At 41.2% G+C, this 21,083-nt stretch overlaps 1 protein-coding gene across 1 annotated transcript in view; it reads left to right on the forward strand.

Annotated features, from left to right (window-relative positions):
* GPR139 (G protein-coupled receptor 139) overlaps positions 1-20,819 on the forward strand; it is a 42,426-nt gene extending 21,607 nt beyond the window's left edge. Inside the window, exon 2 of the mRNA XM_045461153.1 lies at positions 16,550-20,819. Within this exon, the coding sequence (XP_045317109.1) occupies positions 16,550-17,484 (935 nt within the window). The 3' untranslated portion in view covers positions 17,485-20,819. The remainder of the gene's footprint in view (positions 1-16,549) is intronic.
* Positions 20,820-21,083: the final 264 nt, after the last annotated feature.

Consider the following 21,083-nt stretch of genomic DNA (forward strand, 5'->3'; position numbering starts at 1 on the left):
CACAGTGCCTGAACACAGCAGGGAGTCAGTATCGGTAATAGAAGAAAGGGGAGGGAGGCTGGCCTGAGTTGTCTGTGATAATGCAAAATCCTTCTCACTCCAGAATCTCTTGGGTTGGGCTGTGAGCAACAAAAATAACATCTGTTGAGCACTCACTATGTACGAGGTATTCTTCTAAGCATTTGATGTAGTTCCTACAAGAACCCTATGAAACAGGTAATACTATCCCCTTTTTACAGATAAGGAACATTAAGGCACAGAGTATTTAAGAAACTTAAGATCACAAAACAAGGAACTGGCAAACTTGGGGTCCAAGCCCATGAAGCCTGATTTCAGAATCAGTGCCCTTAACCTCTCCACCTTTCAACAAGAGAAAGGGTTAGTGCTCTATGGAAGAAACTGTCTATCACACTCGGTGGATAAATGAATAATATTTGAGAACCGACTACATGCAAGGCATGGTATAAATGCTCAGTCTTCTATGGGAAAATGTTATTGTCTGCCTTGCAGAGATGAGAAAACTGAGTTAAGTGTCATGTTCAGGCAAGGAAATAGGGAACTCAGATCCATCATCCATCATAGGAGGTAAGAGAAATAAGTTCCTAAGAAGCTACGTAGAGAGACTGGGTTTAGACAGAAAAAAACAGAGGGAAGGGATATGATCAAGTTATCATGTGTGTAATGGAATACCACAAAATTGACAGCAAGCAGATAAATGTTCCACAAAGAATGCCATGGGGAATCCATCCACCCATCCATCCATCCGTCACTCTTATTCTACAAACGTTGATAAAGTACATACTCTTTGACTGCCCTGCAAACCCTCAAGGTTCAGAGAAAAGAGATACAGTCCCCACCTCCCAGGGGCTCTCAGTGAATGGGTAATAAAGATTTTGAAGAAGAGCATTACAAAAATGTGTTAAATACTCTAGCCAATGAGATGCTTGACTCAGCATACTGAGATCAGGGAAGGCTTTAAAAATAAAAAATCTACCAGCCAAAGAGCTACAGGCAAGGAAGGCATTCCAGGCAGAAGAAATAGCCCATTCAGTGCTATGAAGGAAAGAAAGAGTGCTGTGCATTTAGGCAAAAGCTCACAAAGTGAAGAGCAAGGTGCATTTGCATGCGTTACAGAAGGGAGCTGATGGTGTGAGAGGTGTCTTGTTGGTCATGCAAAAATCCTGGATTTTGGCTACAGAGCAGAGGTCTCAAACTAGTTGCCCACAGGCCACACTGTGTGTGTGTGTGTGTGTGTGTGTGTGTGTGTGTGTGTGTGTGTGTGTGTGTTGTTTGAAAGCCTCTCCTAAAGCACTGGAAGACCTGGCCAGTTGGCTGTCATTCCCTCATGGAAAACCACCAGGAAGAACTAAATAGTGGCTGCTCTCTTGAAGGAGGGCATGAACTATTCAGTTCATTAAAGGTCCCTGCATGCCCACCTCACATATTGATATTACCTGCCTGGCCCTGTTGCCATTTGAATTTTCAAACCTTGGCATAGAGCTATTGACAGGAGCAGCGAGTTTGGAATGACTCCTCATGCTGCCTTGGTATGATTGATTCAGTAAGTTCTGAGCACCCTGAGCCCAAGGAATGGGTCTTGTACTCCCAAGAGCCTATTCCAGGCTTGGCACGTAGGTGGGCATCACTAAATTTATGTTGAACGAAACTGGATTCACGTGGAAGATTCTGGCACAAATCCTCTTCAGAGAAGAATGATAATCTCTCTCTCACACTGAACACTAAATTAATTTCCAGTTGCCTTTGATCATATCACCTGACTCATTTTCTGCAGTAAACCCTTGGTAAGCTCCCAGTCTATTCAAAATTGTTAACCAGAACTTCTGTGTGTCTGTGATGTTGTGTTAATCTATATTTGTAGTTAGTCATTCATTCAACAGTATTTATTAAGCAGCTACTGCATGTCAGAAACTGTGTAAGAGGTTGGAAATGTATTAGTAATAATAAGCAAAACAGACACACTTCCTGCCCTTCTAGAGTTCTAACCCCTCTAATAGTAATGATGGTGAAATTTATACAGCATGCATGGTACAAGTATGCATCGTACTTGTTCTAGGCATCTTCCCTATATTTATTTATTTAATGCTCATAGAAGCCTGTGATAGGTGCCAAATCATCATCCTTTTTATAGATGAGTAAACTGAGGCACATTATTAAGTAAATTGCCCAGGATGACACAGCTAAAAAGTGGTAAAGGCAGATTTGAACCCTAGCAGTCTGGCTCTGGAATCTGTTCTCTGTGCCCTTGTCTTTCTGGAATAACAGTGGGAGCCCCCGAAATGCCTCTTGAATCATCAAACTAGCAGACTTTAAAGTTGTGGTCAGTTCCAGTAGTGTTTATAGCAATGGAACCATAAGTAGACAGATTAATCGTAGCAATGTGCTCTGGAACCTAGTGAATGTTCAAGTTTTTCCTGACATCATGTTACTGCTTTTCTTTTTCCTTTTTTTTTTAAGTTGGAGACCCTTGATGCAGACCTAATACTGGAAAGCAGCTGGAGGTACAAAGTCGCCAGCTAATTGTCGCCATTTATACACAGTCTTAGCTCCAGGGCAACCAGCTGTCCCTAAGAAGTAGCCCCTTAGAAGAAAAGCCTTCAGGCTAGAAAGACAGCATGGGTCACTGGCTGAAGAATTATTTGTTTAATTTATCTCTTATATCTATTAGATTCTTAGTTCTTGACTGTGCTGCCCACAGGCCTGCCTCCCTAGCTCATACCATTCCTGGATGTTGGAGTGCCCAGTCTCCCCGGTCTCCTCCTCTTTCATGCCTCTGTGTAGCGTTCCCTGACCCCACTGGGGGGCCTTGTTGCTGCTCTCTCCCCATAGACCTGAGAAAATGCCTGGGGCAGCCTGAGTCACTCTTGCAGCTTGGTCATGCAAACTCTTTGCCATTCTTGCTAGCAGAGAGATCTACCTCCCCTCATCAGCAGCCTCAGCACTGTGAATGGCACACAGCACACGTCCAGCACATGCCTTTTGAGTGCAAGAAGGCCCAGAGAAATACGTGACTTACCCAAGGCCACAAAGCTAGTAGGTAGCAGAACATAATCCTACTTGGTCAACATACATTGTAAGCTCTGTGTGGACTTGATCTGCTTGTGTGTTTCCACATTACTGCATCACCCATGTCTGGCAAAGGGCCTAGTAATGGTGGGGCTCAGTAAATGTTTGTTGAATGAATAAGTGAGCACCAACTTCATTTAATTCTTCCTTTTTCCTTGCCTGCACTGAAGAAGACAGGCAACGGAAAACAAGGCTTTTTGTGTTGACTTTGTGTTGACTGTGTTTTGTATGCACAATTGATAAGCTATTTGCCCGAAGCTAAAAATACCTACCCCTGGCAGCCATTGGGAGGCAGATGGATGGTGCTTAGCACAAGATGTTTAATCAAACAGTGACAACCCGAGCAGAGCCACAATTAGCCTCTGACACCCCAGTGAACTCTAGATGAAGAGCCCGGAAGCCTCTGACTTCCTGTTGGTCCCCTGGCACCCACTGACCATCACCCTGGGTCCACAAAATAGCACAAACAAATGAGCATCCTGTGTGCAAGGCAGTCACCAGCTGGAAGTCAGGGTATGGGCAGTGTGGGCTGAAACTGAGCACCCGGGACAAATACGAGGGAGAATTAGCCAGTGGGGAGCATCATTCAATATTGGAAAGGGCAATGGAGAGTGCCAGCTGATACACATATTTAAAAAAAAAAAAAAGGAAAGAAAGAGAAAGAACAAACTGGCCTATTTCTATATAATGGTCAGTTCACTAGAGCTAATTACGGAAGCATCTGGACAAGCACGTGCATCAAATGGACTCTAAGTCTAATAAATTGTTTTTGAATCCTAAGTCCAGGACACACTTGATGTCTGTTTGGGCCAGTTTCTTAACCCACTGAGCCTCAGTGTTTTCATCCCTATAATGGGGATATTAATAGTACATATCTCCCAACGTCATGTGAGGATTCAATTTAATGTTAAGTAAAACCTCTAACAAGTGAGCCACATGGGGTAAATGTTTTAAAAAGGGAACTGTTATTAATACATGCATTAGTTATTACTAAATGTGCTCAGCTCTAATATAACAGGTATCCATAAACAGGAGAACTGGAAGAGGCATTTGATTCCTTAACAGCCAACTACTTAACCCTTCAGTCTTTCTTATCAATAAAGGGATGGAAAGAGTGCCTAGTTTATTCGTAAGGATTAAATGTTGGATATTTAATATTAGATACTATGATATTAGATGACATTTGATCTGAAACGTGCTTCATGTATATGAAGGGATGGGTTTTAGGGCCTGAAACACAGTAAGCGCTCATAACTTCCAGGGGCCCTGAAAAAATGGTAATGGGTCTTCTGTCTCATGCCTCTTTGCCTTGGGACATGGCAGTTCACTCTCCCTGGAGAGTCCTTCCTTGTCTTGTGTACCTGTCAAACTACCACTCACCCTAACTAGATGCGAGCTATGATACTATCTTTATTATTATTGCTTTATTGGTAACTGGCTCATTTTTGCAGCTCTGGAAGCTGAAGCCCTGAGAAGGGAAATGGCTTGTCCACGGGCACACACAGGTCTATGTCAGAACCTAATTGAAGCCTGAGGCATCTCCCAACAAAATTGGGATGCCTAGGCACACTTTTTCCCCCATCTTAATGAGATATAATTGACCTACATCGCAGTATAAGTTTAAGGTATAGAGCATAATGGTTTGGCTTACATTTATTATGAAATTATGGCCACAAGAAGCTTATCATCCATCACCTCAAACAGCTACAATTAAAAGAGAAAGCAAAGAGAGAAAAGGATTTTTTTTCCTTACAATGAGAACTCTTAGGATTTACTCTGCATTAACAACTTGCACATGTATCTCAGACAGCAGTGTTAAGGACACTTTCATTGACCGAGTATAATGAGCCAGAGGTCTTTTCTACAGCCAATTCTCCCATCCTCAAGAAATACAGCAGGAGAATCCCCTGCCTAGACTTGCCAGTGATTCTTCCTCCATGTCAAGCCTTCACCTCATTCAGATCATCTCCTTCACAGGACTAGTCATCACACTCATGCATACTAACTAATCGTGGCCATTTACTGTCCACTCTGCCCATGCCAGGCTCTGTGCCAAGAGCTTTATGCATGTGACCTCCTCTGATTCCCCAACAATCTTCTGGAAAACACATGTCACTGGTTCTCCTACTTTACTGAGGAGGATGCTGAAGCTTCTGGTGTTACTTGTCCAAGAATGACAGCTAGAAAGGAGCAGATCTGAGTGCAGTTCATCTATACTCCAAAATATATGCCTGTCATGTTAAGGAGCCTGTCCCTTCTGGTAACTCTTACATTCTATGTTTGCTGGAAAGACAGCTCAAGCTCTGCCCCTCTCTGTGTTTGCAACAAACCCTGGAGCCATAAAAACACAGCTGCATCTATCACTTGACCCAGGATGGTACCACTGAGTGCTTTCAAGATACTTCTTCGACTTACCAGAGTCCAACAACATGGACTGGTGCCTAACCCTCCCTTCATCAGTTTCCTTCTTTGTAAATGGAGACCAGAGCCTACATTCTCTTTGCACTGTTATGCCCTCACATCTTTCTTTAAATCAACTCATTTTCTTAATAAACTGAACTTATTTTATAAGCATGTTTTTAATCACTACCCTAAATGAAAAAATAACATTCCTCTAATTCCATTTAAACTAAACACATAACTTTTAAAGTAAAATTATTCATTGAGGAGGGCACCTTTTGGGATGAGCACTGGGTGTTGTATGGAAACCAATTTGACAATAAATTTCATATATTGAAAAAAAAAGTAAAATTATTCATCAGTGAATCACATAAAATCACCTCATCTCTACAGAGCCAAGAGGCTCATAGTAGGTGCTCAATGTATAGTAGTCATAAGAAAATAAACTTTGGCACCAAGCAGTATGGTTTGGAAACTTTTGAGTCTATCGGCCAACTTGAGACCTAGCAGTTGTCATGGTTACCCCAAGACGGTGCTCCTGGTCAAAAAGTCAGAAGGGGGGCGCCTGGGTGGCGCAGTCGGTTAAGCGTCCGACTTCAGCCAGGTCACGATCTCGCGGTCCGTGAGTTCGAGCCCCGCGTCGGGCTCTGGGCTGATGGCTCAGAGCCTGGAGCCTGTTTCCGATTCTGTGTCTCCCTCTCTCTCTGCCCCTCCCCCGTTCATGCTCTGTCTCTCTCTGTCCCAAAAATAAATAAACGTTAAAAAAAAAAAAAAAAGTCAGAAGGAATTTTGCAGTCAAGAGAAGACCAAATGATTGGCCCAGATAAATGTGATGACCAGTCCAGGTACTAATTCACTTTCCCCCATTGTCTTGAGTCAGACTACCCTGGCAACCATCTTAGCTCTTGCTGATTATTCATCTGCAAGGGTCAGCCTTACTAGATCTCAACTAGTTCTGGTCTACAATGGAAACCACTGCTTTGTTAGATTCTAGGAAAAGCCAGGAAGACTGCATCCTGTATCCAGGGCTCAAACCCCCGGGGCAAATCCACAGCATTTGTTCCACCATGGCAAATATGACTAATCCAACACAGCACTACTACTAAACTCAGGCATGGTTTTAGAACAGGGAACATGGTAGCCACTACCAAAAGACTGAAGATGAACCGTGTTTTGCCATTCCTGTCTCAGGCTGTGCAATCACCCTTCACATGAGACTGTAGAAATAGAGGAAATACTACCATTAGCTTTGAAAATAATCCACTCCAGTGCTAAATGCGGTGACAAATAGGGGTCTCCACAAGAAAATAGAGAAGAACATGATAGTAAAGCTACAAAGAAAATTAAAGAGCTATCAAAATAAAAACTAAGATTTTAAAAGAACAAAGGCTATTTCAGAGAAAGCAAGAGACAACTGAGTCATCGTGTAACAATGGCTCTTCAGGGCCCTAGATAACAGCCAGCGTTCCTCTCCACCAAGCAGAGAAACAAAGTGAGGAGTAGCCGGTGGAATACCACTGCAGCTAGAGGGATTAAGTTAGAGGCAATAAAGAATTTCAGGATAGGGTGACAGGATTATTAGTGCCTGGAATTATAGTTTAAGGGAAACTAGAATCTTCTCTGGGATTCCTGGAGAGCTCAGACTCTCTCTGACTCATCTCTGCTCCCAGCACAGTGTCTGGCCTCTAGCTCAATAATTGTCTGCTGAACTGCACTTGCCAGGTGTAAAATGTAACAATAGGTAACATAGGTGTAAAAAGAAACAACAGGTAAAATTTACTGAGGGCTCATTATGTGCCAAAAACTATGCTAAGCATTACACACACGGTATTTCATGTATCTTTATAACAACCAACGGGGGTATGTTTATTATGATGCCCATTTCACAGGTGTAGGAACTGAGGCTCAGAGAGATTAACACTACACTTCACAAACTCTTCCAACTAGGGTAGGTTCTTATGTACCTGGATATTTTGGGTGAGGTTAAGCCTGCAAAGAACAACAACAAACCCAAATGGCTCTTTAGAGCCCATCTGGGAATCTGGAAGCCATCCCTCAAGGACTGCCTTTCCCATAGGGTGAGGGTTGGGACCCACTGCCTGTCCTCACTAGTCCACAGTCAGTTTTGTGCCACTAATAACCAAAAGCAAGAAAGACTTTTGCATTCCCAAACTTCTGCCCTGGAGCAAGAGGAACAATGAAGAGACAGGATGGCCACTGGCCAGCTTGTAGTGCCTGAGGTTGGAACCACATGGCAAGACAGCTACCCTCAATTCCTTCCCTGCTCCTCTCCTAGAAGCCCTCAGGGCAGAACCACCTGAAAACCTTCTAGTGCCATCCATGGAGGCCAAAAAGACTGAACACCAAGTCGTCAGCATCATGCTTTATTCCCTCTTCTTCCCTACCCTCCAAGATCCAGAGTGGAACAGGTAACAGTGAGGAAGATGACAACCTCCAAGAGTCAATGCCCATCACACAATTCAATCTCCACTCCCCAGCTGATCTAAACAAAGGCAGTGCTGACTTCTTGCCTGGGAGGCTTAAACATCGCTTCTCCTAAAAATCTATCCTTGGGGCATCTCCCAGGAACAGCTAAAATAACACCATTGAAATTGCTTACAATGTTAGGGGTCCTTGTACTTCTGTAGGACAACAGGCCTAACTCTTCCAGTGCAAAAAACAGACAACTTTAAGGAGGAGAGATGCATTTAAGTCACCAAGGATGGTGAAATTCACAAGAACATAATTTAGGATGCAGAAAAAGAGGATTTGCAGAAGGGAACCTCAGGAATCAGCCCAGATAAGAAATTCTCTGTCCTTTTCTGAAGACCTCCACGAACCAAGCAACTGTGGTGTCTGGCCTGCTCTCGTTCACATAGCAGCCATTATAATCAAAAAGTTCTTCTTGGTGCCTAATCTAAATCCTTTTGTAGTTTCAACTTGAGTTCTTTTCCTTTTACAAATTTTCTTAGCTGCCTTTAGGAAGAAAGAGAGATATGGAAAGAGGGAGAGAGGGAGAAAGAAGGGGAAAAAACTGTGTTACCCTTTAAACCAGCATTTCTACTTTTGGGAATTTATTCTACAGATAAACGAAAAGACACTTAATGAAGTTCTACAGTGGCCAAACAAAAAATAAGATAAAATAAATAATGTTCAGCCATAGGTGAATATTTCATGAGTATTATTGACATGGGAAAAATCAACGATTTATTTCTAATTTCAAAAAAAATCAATTTGCACAACAGTTTTATTGTATGATCTCCTTGTGTAGCAGTAATTATTATTATTAATTACATTTATAATTTATAATAACTGCTGTCACTTGGGGTTCCACTGAGCTGGACATCAAAGATGGCACACTCAAATGGCTGACAATTAATGTTGGATTCGGCTATGAGATCACCTGGGGCTTTCAACCAGAGTCCTGCACACCTTTCCATCTGACTTGGGCTTCTCATAGCTGGGTTCCAAAATGGAACATCCCAAGACCAAGTATTCAGAAGGCCAACATATTACCTGCACATACAAGGTCACCCCTGTATGTACAGACCCATAGTCTATTGCTCAAAAGTAAATCACAGGACCAGCTCCAATTCAAGGGGAGACTACCCAAAGGCATGAATATTCAGACATGTGGTTTATCAAGGGCTATCTATGAGACTAGGCACTACAATACCTTTGGAAAATGGGATTTGGACAGACTTTCACATTCCAATGTCTAATGTAGTAGTTAAATATATAAACTGGGAGGCAGAAAGCCTGGTTTAATGTCCTAGATCACCACTTGCTTGCTGTGTGACCTCGAACAAGTTTCTTAACCTCTCTTGAGTCTTGATGCTCTCAAATCATAGTTCCAACCTCATAGGTGGTTGTGAAGAATTAAATGATATATGGTCTGTTAAGATGCTTACAAGTAAATGCTCAATAAAAATGAGCTAATAATAATATAATTACATGTCAATATAATGTTTAAGTTTTTATAAGTATATGTTTTACTTTTGTAATTGAAAAAACTAATTTTCAATGACAAAAAAAAAAAAAAAGAAATCCAGCAGAAATGAGAGAGATAAACTCAAAACTCCCAGTCAATGCTCTGTTCCAGCTACTTCTTCCAAGGAACCTACAGGAACCGTATACTCCTCACAGACACAGAAAATACCTCTGGAAAACTTTGACCCTTTACCTCTGCACCAGTAGGCCATTCGGTGGTAGGGTCTGACAGCCAAACCCATGTTGTTCTTTCAGCCACTCCCCAAATCCTCTCAGGTTTGAGCATAGTAAGCTGCAAAGTACAGGAAATTAATTCCCCCAAGAATATAACCAAGAAGCTTTGCAATCACAAAACACGGGCTTTCTATTACCCAGGAGCTTAAAACTGCCCTGTGACACCATTGACAGAAAGGATTTGCTTTTTTGAAGCATTGACATTTTGATTGTGAAGTTCACTGGGGCTTGCTTAGGTTTCCACAACAACAGAGTCTTGGGCTGGTTAGTTTGAGAGAAAACCTGAGAAATAGAATATCAGGCGGTGATGACTTGGGTTTCTTTGGTTGTTTTCTTTGTTTGTTTGTTTGTTTGTTTGTTTGTTTCACCCATTATAAATACGCACAGACCCTGTCAATACCACTCCTTTTCTTTGGGGGAAAACGTGCCACCAAAGAAATGAAGGGATTTCTTGATGTAATTACAGCAAATGTGAAACTTTAAGAGTTGAAAACTCTACCTTCTCATTTCTTTTTCACAAAATCAATACACAGGCATCTTTCCATTCCCCTCCAAGTTTCTGTGGCTCACACAGGCTCTCTCATCCCAAGGATCTCCTAAGTGTGCTTGATGTTGCCTTGGGGGCAAATCTATCTGTACAAAAGAAACGGGAGACTCAGTGTCTGCAGATTAGTTTCTCAAGAGAGACAATTACTAGAAACTTAAGGAAATGTCAAATAGGAATACATAGCAATTTCGTTTGGACTCAATGACTTGCCTGACTTAAAGCATTAATTAGATGGGGCTGAAATATTTTTTAAAGAGCTTGGATATGGAAAATTTTTAGCACCACACTTCAAATAGCATTCATCTGGGGAGTAAGAGACAGTGGTGAAGAGTCACTCCCTGCCGAACATATAGTAAGTTTTTTTTTTCCCCTGGGGAGACCCCAGCATTTATCCATTCCTGCTTCCTTATAGGGTGGCAGGTGGGGCAGGAACATGGGAGAGAAATGACAGCACTTAGTTCTAAGTCAGGGGCAACCCAGGAAACAGGAAATCACTTTCCTCCAGCTAAGAACCCTTTCCTGTGATCAAAAATAAACAACACAGAACTTGATATGCCATAAAGTCAGAAAGAACTAGAGTCACTTTCTGGCTCTCCCACTTACTCCGGATGTGGCTTTGGGCAAATAACCTAAAGATCCAATCCTCAGTTTCCTCATCTATAAAATGGGGATGATAATAGGACTGATAAGAGGCCTTCTTTCTGTTCCATGAATACCATATTCATTCCCACCGCAGGGCCTTTGCACTTGGCATTCCCACTGCCTAGAATTCCTTTCCCACAAGTCTTTTCATGGCAGATAACCTTCTTTTCACCCTTAATTAAACTCAAATGTCACTTCCTAACCTAAAGAATAATCTCCCATCAATTTGTCTCATCCCTGGGTTTCATTCTGGATAGTATGCTGTCTGAAATTCTCTTGTACATTTTTATATTTATTTATTGTCTGTCTTCCTCACCATACAATAAAGCAACTTGTGCATTTTGTTAACCCCTGCATCTCCAACACCTCATACAATGCCTGGCACATAGGAAATGCTCTGCTAAAATTTGCTAAAGGAGTGGACTCTCAGTCAATAGCTAACATTCATTGAAAACTTAACCACATGCCATGCACTGTTCTAAACACTTTGTAAAAATTATCTCACTTGATTCTCAAAACAACCCTCTCAAGGAGATATTCTTATTAACCCGATTTTATAAAGAAGGAAACTGACATGCAGAGAGATTGAATAAATCTGCCCAAAGGCAAAGAGCCAATAAGCAGTAGGGCCAGGACTAAACTCCAGCAGCCCAGCCCCAGACTCCACACACTTAATCCAGAGTCCTGACGCTCTTTGATACGTAACCATCAGACCTGATTTTACAGCTTGAATTTACGAAGCCCTGAATGTATACGATTAGATCAAAGTAGCCAGACTTTTGACCCACACCTTCCCCCAAATTATTCTATGTGTGTTCACCAATCCCTCTTAAATCACCTGTGTGTTCTCTCTCATTTATCTTTTTTTTTTAATTTATCTTTATTTATTTTTGAGAGACAGAATGAGACAGAGCATGAGCAGAGGAGGGGCAGAGAGAGGAGACACAGAGTCTGAAGCAGGCTCCAAGCTCTGAGCGAGCATTCAGCACAGAGCCCGACGTGTGGCTCGAACCCACAAACCGTGAGATCATGACCTGAGCCGAAGTCAGACACCTAACCAACTGAGCCACCCACGCGCCCCTCTCATTTATCTCTTTAATACTTAGTTACTTGTGTGTTTTTCTATACTTTCTGAGTGGAGACTCTGAATACCAATTTGTTTCTACCATGGGCTCATGCACACAGAAGGTAGATGCTAAATACTTTTTGAAAAGATTTCTAAATGAATAAAACATTTTGGAACATTTTTCAACACAATACAGCAAGAGTGTGTGGGTGCTTGGGTGGTTCAGTCGGTTGAGCATACGACTCTTGATTTCAGCTTAGGTCATGATCCCAGGGTCATGGGATTGAGCCCTGTCGGGCTCCACAGTGAGCATGTGGCTTTCTTAAGACTCTCTCTCTCTCTCTCTCTCTCTCTCTCTCTCTCTCTCTCTCTCTGTCTCTCTCTCTCTCTCCCTCTGCCCCTCTCCCCAACTTGCTTTCTCTCTACAATAAAAATAAAATAAAATGTGCATTCTATTAAAAAAAGAGAAGGGGCGCCAGGGTGGCTCAGTCAGTTAAGCCTCTGACTTCAGCTCAGGTCATGATTTTGCAGTCTGTGAGTTCGCGCCCCACATCTGGCTCTGGGCTGACGGCTCGGAGCCTGGAGCCTGCTTCAGATTCTGTGTGTGTCTCTCTCTCTGCCCCTCCCACTCAGGCTCTGTCTCTCTCTCTCTCTCAAAAATAAATAAACATTAAAAATTTTTAAGAGAAAGGGGCGCCTGGGTGGCGCAGTCGGTTAAGCGTCCGACTTCAGCCAGCTCACGATCTCGCGGTCCGTGAGTTCGAGCCCCGCGTCGGGCTCTGGGCTGGTGGCTCGGAGCCTGGAGCCTGTTTCCGATTCTGTGTCTCCCTCTCTCTCTGCCCCTCCCCCGTTCATGCTGTGTCTCTCTCTGTCCCAAAAATAAATAAACGTTGAAAAAAAAAATTTAAAAAAAAAAAAAAAAAATTTTTAAGAGAGAGAACAAAAATGTATACAAAGCAAGTAGAAAATTAACATTAGCATTCCTTGCCTTAATAAACCCAACTCTTCATGCTTTTGCTATCTCAGGGCCTTTGCATATGCCGTTTTCCTTGCCTGAAACACACTTTCTACTCTCACCCTTTTTGCCTATTTACTTTCTCCTGGTTCTCCAAATTTCAGCTTGAACATCATTTCCTCAGTAAATCTTTTATTTATCACTCATACCACTTACAGCTTCCAGTTACATATTTTCTACTGTGGCTTTTCAGTTAACTTTTTGGTTTTTTGCCTAAAAGATTCTAAACTCCATGAAGGCAAGACCACCCATGTCTGTTTTGGTCAACATCTCCTCCCAGGGCATAGCTCATAATCAATGCACAAAAACACTGTTGAATGCATGAATAAACTTTTGAAATTTCGTGTTTACAAATACAAAAAAACTTTGCTTTAATGGGACTTTTTTTTTTAATTTTTTTAATGTTTATTTATTTTTGAGAGAGACCGACAGAATGCAAGTGGGGGAGGGGCAGAGAGCAAGGGAGACACAGAATCCGAAGCAGGCTCCAGGCTCCGAGCTGTCAGCACAGAGCCTGATGTGGGGCTCAAACCCACGAACCGTGAGATCATGACCTGAGCTGAAGTCGGACGCTTAACCGACTGAGCCACCCAGGCGCCCCAGGACCTCTTTTCTTAAGTAGTGACTTCAAATAGAATTTACTCATTATTTTTCTCTTTTGTATACACTGTAATATACCTGCATGGTACCCCCACCACTACCTGGAATTATTCATATTGCAGAGTGGTTTAGAACATGGGCATTGGTCCTGGGTTTGAATTCTAGCTAATAAATATCATAAATGCTTAACTCTTCACTGCTTCAAAATATTATTTCAAAGTGCTTTGAAAAAGAGCAAGAATAGCACAGACTTAAAAACAAAAACTAACAGTAGGAAATACAGAGAGGATATGAGGAAACTAGAACTCTCATATGCTGCTGTTGGGAATGTAAGTTAGTAAAACCACTTTACAGACCAATTCAGCTGTAGATGGTAGAGATAGAGATGCACTTACTCTAGAACATAATAAATATACTTGTACATGTATATTACCCAAGAGAAACTCTCAAGTATCAAGCTGTTAACTACAGCAGTTTTTAATAGCAAAACCTTGGGACTAATTTAACTGTACATTGTTTTATTTTTTGTTTTAATTTTTTTTAATGTTTATTTTTGAGAGAGACAGAGTGTCAGCAGGGGTGGGTCCGAGAGAGAGAGAGAGGGAGACACCAAATCTGAAGCAGGCTTCAGGCTCTGGACTGTCAGCACAGAGCCTGATGCAGGGCTTGAACTCAAGAACTGTGAGATTATGACCTGAGCCGAAGTCGGAGGCTTAACCAACTGAGCCACCCAGGGGCCCCTAAATGTACATTGTTTTATACGCGCATGCGCGCGCGCACACACACACACACACACACACATATGTCTATATGTGTATATATGCACATATTATGTAGACATACATGTGTGTACATGCCTATACATGCCTATCATACAGAAATATATACAGACGTGTATATATGTACAGATTTGTCTCTGTACGTATATGTGAATAAGTAAATTACAGTAATTTTATATAATGGAATTCTAAATAGTCATTAAAATGAGTGAATGAGAGCTGCATGTATCAACAATATGGTCTCTAAAACATAATGTTGAGTGGAAACAGAAGCATATAGAATGGATGGTCCAATCTAAAGAAAAGTAAGGGTATGCAAATGTGGCCCTGAATATTACAGCATGGGGTTTGCCTCTAGAGACAGAAAGAAGGAGGGAAGGAAAAGAATGGGCCTGGGACAATTTCAAAGAGGACTTCAATTGTATCTACAGTGTCAGTTCTTTTTTTTTTTAAGAACTGAAACAAATATGTTAAAATGTTAAAATTTATTTAATCTGAGTGAAGAGTGCACCAGGATATGTATATTACAAGCTAATTTTACAAGTGAACTATTGTATAACATTTTAAAAAGTGAGATTAAGAGAGATTCAGATGCCAACTCTACCACCAGACTTCAGAAAAGAGACATAAATTCTCTGATACTCCTGTTTTCAAAATAGGATTAATAGTGTCGACTGAAAATTAATGAGATTCAATGTGCAGATTGACTTATAGATATTATCCACTGGAATATCATTTTAGAATGAGTCCCTAACAACTTTCCAGATGTGTCTTATTCAGAGAGACTTTTTTTTTAATTGATCAGAAATTATATGCATGCATGTCAAGGGGCACCCGGCTGGCGCAGTTGGAAGAGCATGTGACTCTCGATCTCAAAGTCATTCAAGCCCCATGTTAGGTACAGAAATTACTTTAAAAAAAAAAAAACAACTTTAGAAGAAGAAATTATATGCATGCATTTTCAAAACAAATCACACACCAAGAAAAATAATATATTGCTACTGTTTGTTCAAAAACTATATATATTATAAAGACATATATAAGGATAGACTATTTATTACTGTGATTGCCCTGAGGGAGGGGTATTTGGGTGGTTGGAGAACAAGAAGGGAAATTTACTTCTCCCTGCTATTATTTCTAATTATGTACCCTATTGTAGATTACAGCTCTTCCATGATACGATGGGGTTACATCCTGATAAACCCATCATAAAAATTGAAAATGCATGGAATACACCTAATCTACTGAACATCATAGCTTAGCCTAGCCTACCTTAAATATTCTTAGAACATTTACATTAGCCTATGGTTGGGCAAAATCATCTAACAAAGCTTTTTGAATACTGGACTGAAAGTGAGAAACAGAATGGTTATACAGGTACAGATGGTCATTAAGTATGTCAGTTTTAAGAGCTCATGATCACGTGATTGACTGGGAGCTCTGACTTACTGCTGTTGCCCAGCATAACAAGTCTCATACCGCACATCACTAACCCAGGAAAAGATCCAAATTCAAAATCCCAAGTACAATTTCTACTGAATGCCTATAGCTTTTGCACCATAGTAAAGTCAGAAAATCGTAAGTTGAACCATCATAAATCAGAGACCATCAGCATCTACTCTAAAAATAAATATAATTTATCTTTAAATTAATCTGAAGGTCATGATCTTCTCCACTCCATCAATACCAAACCTACATAAAAAGGAAAGGTCCTAAAATCCAGGTTCCAAAAAGGTTCTTAAGAGGTTAGTCTCCTACCTGAACACATGAAGCAGGGAACACCCCATATTTTCCTGCATGCATGAGGACAAAAGAAAGAGCATGGGATTTCGGATTAGGGGATCTAGACTTGGTTCCTGTCGCCAGCACTTACTGTGTGACTTTAAGTGAATTCCTTAAGCCCTCTGGGCCCCAGTTTCATTTCTGAAGTGAGGATAATGGCAACACCACCTCCAATGATTGTGAGGAATAGTTTATTTATTCCTACAATATTAAATTATGAGTATGTAATTTTGTCAAAATAGTATCCAGATGGCTGCATGAGCTATAATTTGTAGAGACTGTCTTTCAAAAGCACTGGTTTGGTCCCTTCGGCTTCCATGGAAGTACCCATAAACATAAGCCTAGGGCCCTATATTAGCCAATGAAGTCATCTGACTTCAGAGATAAACCAGATTCTCTTCTCTCCACAGCCAATATCCTGACAGTGATCATTCTCTCTCAGCTGGTAGCTAGAAGGCAGAAGTCCTCCTACAACTATCTCTTGGCACTTGCTGCTGCTGACATCTTGGTCCTCTTTTTCATTGTGTTTGTGGACTTCCTGTTGGAAGACTTCATCTTGAACATGCAGATGCCTCAGGTGCCCAATAAGATCATAGAAGTGCTGGAATTTTCATCCATCCACACTTCTATTTGGATTACTGTTCCATTAACCATTGATCGGTATATCGCGGTCTGCCACCCACTCAAGTACCACACGGTCTCCTACCCAGCCCGCACCCGGAAAGTCATTGTAAGTGTTTACATCACCTGCTTCCTGACCAGCATCCCCTACTACTGGTGGCCCAACATCTGGACTGAAGACTACATCAGCACCTCCATGCATCACGTCCTTATCTGGATTCACTGCTTCACCGTGTACTTGGTGCCCTGCTCCATTTTCTTCATCTTGAACTCAATCATTGTGTACAAGCTCAGGAGGAAAAGCAATTTTCGCCTCCGTGGCTATTCCACAGGGAAAACTACTGCCATCTTGTTCACCATTACCTCCATCTTTGCCACACTCTGGGCCCCCCGCATCGTCATGATTCTCTACCACCTCTATGGGGCACCTATCCAAAACCGCTGGCTGGTGCACATCATGTCCGACATTGCCAACATGCTGGCCCTTCTGAACACAGCCATCAACTTCTTCCTCTACTGCTTCATCAGCAAGAGGTTCCGCACTATGGCGGCCGCCACGCTCAAGGCCTTCTTCAAGTGCCAAAAGCAACCTGTACAGTTCTACACCAACCATAACTTTTCCATAACAAGTAGCCCCTGGATCTCACCAGCCAACTCACACTGTATCAAGATGCTGGTGTACCAGTATGACAAAAATGGAAAACCTATAAAAGTATCCCCATGACCTCACAGGTTTGGCACCTAGTGCCTCTGTCTAATCTATTTCCAGATGGGAGGGTAGCCCACTTAAAAGTGCTAACCTGATTTCCTATCTCCACAGACTGAGCAACCCTCAGACTGGTAGATGAGAAAAGATGGAAGAGAAGAAAGAAAAGCATCAATCTTGTTTTCATTTGTGCATTTATTTTCACAATGTCACTTGACAGCAGAATTTCTACCAGTTTGAAGATGTCTTTAGAGGTTGTGTCATCATCCTGTGGCCAATGAGGACACAGGAAAGAAATAGTCTATGACTTTGCCTTGGCACCATCCAGTCATTGGGAACCTCTCATTTATGTGACACACCAAGCCACAATAGCAGGTAGCTGAGTCCACACTCTTCCTCTAAGAGCTGAGGTCAACCATCGCTTCCCTGTGCCATCCCCAGCAGCTAATAATGCTGACCATTGGGATTTGGGATTTTTCCAAGGTGCCCTTTGTCCTAGAGAAGGTTGTGGTCTTGAAGTGGCCCTGGAACCCTAAGCTACAGAATGACACTGTAAGGGGACAAGCAAGTATTAATCCCATCCAAACTCTGGCCAGAGCTTCTTTGGAAAGGCTTCAAACCAACATAACTATGACCCTCAGATTTGGGTCTAAAATGCAGGCTTTCTATTTGTCATTATGTATAGATTTTATCTATCTCCTCCAAAACAAAGACCCCTGCCTGGTGCGTGGGGGGAAAGGAGGATCTCTTGAGCCCAGAAAAACAAAAAAATAAGCCCACTCTTGCCATTGTTTCGATCCATCCCGTGTCAGCTGTGTATGATCCCTTTACTCAAAATAGCTTCTTATTGCGGTGCCACTTAAGCTTCCTGGAGAAGCCTTTTACACGTAGAGTTGACAACCCTGCCTCCTTGCTTGCTGAAGCCCTCACCAAATTGTTTTATCTGAAGTGACTTCCAAACTGGACTTAATTTGCAAGGGTCAGGAACTGTAGCCCTCCAGGTGTGAAAGGAGACATTCTTAGCTCTGCCCCACAGTCTACCTGGTATTACTATTCAGCCACAAATGCAGATAAAATTCACATGGAAAGGTGCCCATGTTGTCTGCTTGTGTGCCCTTTGATGCATATGGCTCAAAAGGGTGGTACCAGTTTTCAGTGAAGCTACTTAATTCAGATCCTTTGCAAAATGATAAAATATGAATTTATTTAGCTGTTCTCCCCTTGCCTGTCCAAGGCAAGAAGAGCTCTCTGATGTAATTAATAGGGGCTTCCCTCGGATTTGCCACTCATGTGTATACACACACATGCCCACACATGTTTGATTATATTAGGCCTATATGTATCCAGTAATGTATTTTAAAAGGGAAACCATGCTGGAGTTCCACTTATTTAGCTTTTTAAAAATTTCTCTTCCAGATTACCAGTATTTGAAATTATCTGTGTTCTGGAAGAAATCTCCCAAAATGATTTTGGAATTGTATGGTGTTTTTGGTGAGCAAACAAAAAGCAAACAGTCCTCCTGGAACACTTGGTTCCTCAGGCTGGATTCTTACTACATTTTTAGTCCTAAATTGGAAGACATGTCTACCCTTTTTAAGGAAATCTGCAATAAAATGAGTATGGTAGAAAAGGCCCCAGTGCAACACAAGCCCTAAACAATTAGTCAATGCCCTCAATACTAAGTCAATATAATTTTAAGTCATGGTAGTCCTGATTATTCTAATTCCTACTCCTTTTAAATGACTGCAGTAGAGTCTCATCTTACCCAAAGATTAGATTCTAAAGTCAGTGGAAAAGAAAAAAATCTGGCAGAGCCGAAGTTACTTCTGCAAGGTCCTGAGGAAGGAACCGTATTGGAGACCATATTCTAATCCTTATAAAACCTAACTCAGCTAAGTTCTTCTCCAGCAATAGAACTGATTTCTTATATCAAGGATAAGACAAAGTTGGCATGCATTTAGAGACCTCCCTTCACTGTATGAATCTAATGTATCCAAGAACATTAAGATCGCACTGGTGCAGCAAGATGCTCCCACTAGAAGAGGTTCACGGAAGTTGTATGAGGGACAAACAGGTTACTATGTCCCATATCACACTCTCCCCAGCGCATATGTGCATCAAATGGAATGGTGGGCAGACTCTCCCACAACCTTTAAATTGCATTTCTCTTTCAGTTTCTTTTTTGCCAAGCACATGTAGTCCAAATATGTCGTGTTCATTAAGTGTGTGTATGATGCAATTCCACCACACCCCCTTATGAATGAACATTGACCAAAGCCTACCTACACTGAATATATATATATATATATTTTAAACACATGGCTCAAAAATGCTAGTTTGAGCTATATGTGAATGAGTCACAGTGCAATAGCTCTAAAGATTAAGCAATTCCTCTTTAAGAATGTATGCAAGATGGAAAATATGTGTGTAAATCTCAATGCTCCCTGCTCCACATTTTTAATTACATGTAAAAACTGTTGATGTTTAAAAAGTAAAAAACTGGGTGTGCATTTGGAATGTTTTCCTCATACACTCATTTATTAATTCTCTTACCAGTAGAGGTTGTACCACGTTGTATTGTGATCTTTTTTCCTTCTGGCTATATTTTATATTTTGATAAATAATATTTAAAAGAGGTCTGATTCTTGAAGGCATTCCAATGAGTTGTTATCTTCTGGTTAAAATGGATAAGAGTGCTCACTGGGTTAGGTTAATACATATGTCCTAAAATTTGTTTCAGATAATCTATGGACTTTTAATTTATTATTATTATTTATAGTAATAATTATGGACAATAATGATAAGGTTTTTAAGAAAAAAAACTTTTAAACCTTTTCTTTCAGGCCAGTTTTGGAAACAGCCTTGAATTTTAAAGACTGTCATGTAAAGAGCTGCTGTTGACGGCACTTAAGCAATTGCCTTATATTAGGTTTTTGTGAAAGACTGTTAACTAGCATTTCTCCTGTGTGATTTGTGTCCCTGGTTGGACATGCAGTGATGCTACACACGTCCATGCTGTGTCTTTTTATCAGACAGCTCAAGGACTGAACTGTCTCATGGGGAAAGAAATGAGGAACATGAAACACAAACCATAAAAGACAGACCATGAGAAGGTATGAACTTCCATTTTGCAAACATTCTGCAACTGGAAGATTACTTTGCACAGTTGGAGCCTACTGGTCCAACATGAGCCTATGTGAAGTGAATCAAAGACTCTAATGTTGGCTATTCCAGTTCAAAGAATGGAATAGAATGTTACCAGAGAAGAATAGTAAATGTTCATATTTTCTTAATTAGATAATATATTGTGTTTGGACTTGTTTGTATTATAATAAATTCTAATATGGTGCACACTTGGTGTTTGGAATTTGCATATATGTTCATGCTATGGCAGAACTCGGGCTAAAAATTTTTAAATGAGCTTTTTACTTATCCTTTGTGCTGGTGCTACAATGAGACCTGAATCCCACCTATCCCTTGGTTAGCCAGATATATTTCAGAATTTAACACCACTGAACTCTGCTTCCTATAATCCTAATTAGGTAGTTTACTGGGGATAAATCTGAATTCTCTTTTGACTTTATCCTTTACATGTCTTCAAGACAATGCTGACTATA

This window comes from Leopardus geoffroyi, chromosome E3, assembly GCF_018350155.1.
Source record: "Leopardus geoffroyi isolate Oge1 chromosome E3, O.geoffroyi_Oge1_pat1.0, whole genome shotgun sequence".
In the NCBI taxonomy this organism is placed as follows: domain Eukaryota; kingdom Metazoa; phylum Chordata; class Mammalia; order Carnivora; family Felidae; genus Leopardus; species Leopardus geoffroyi.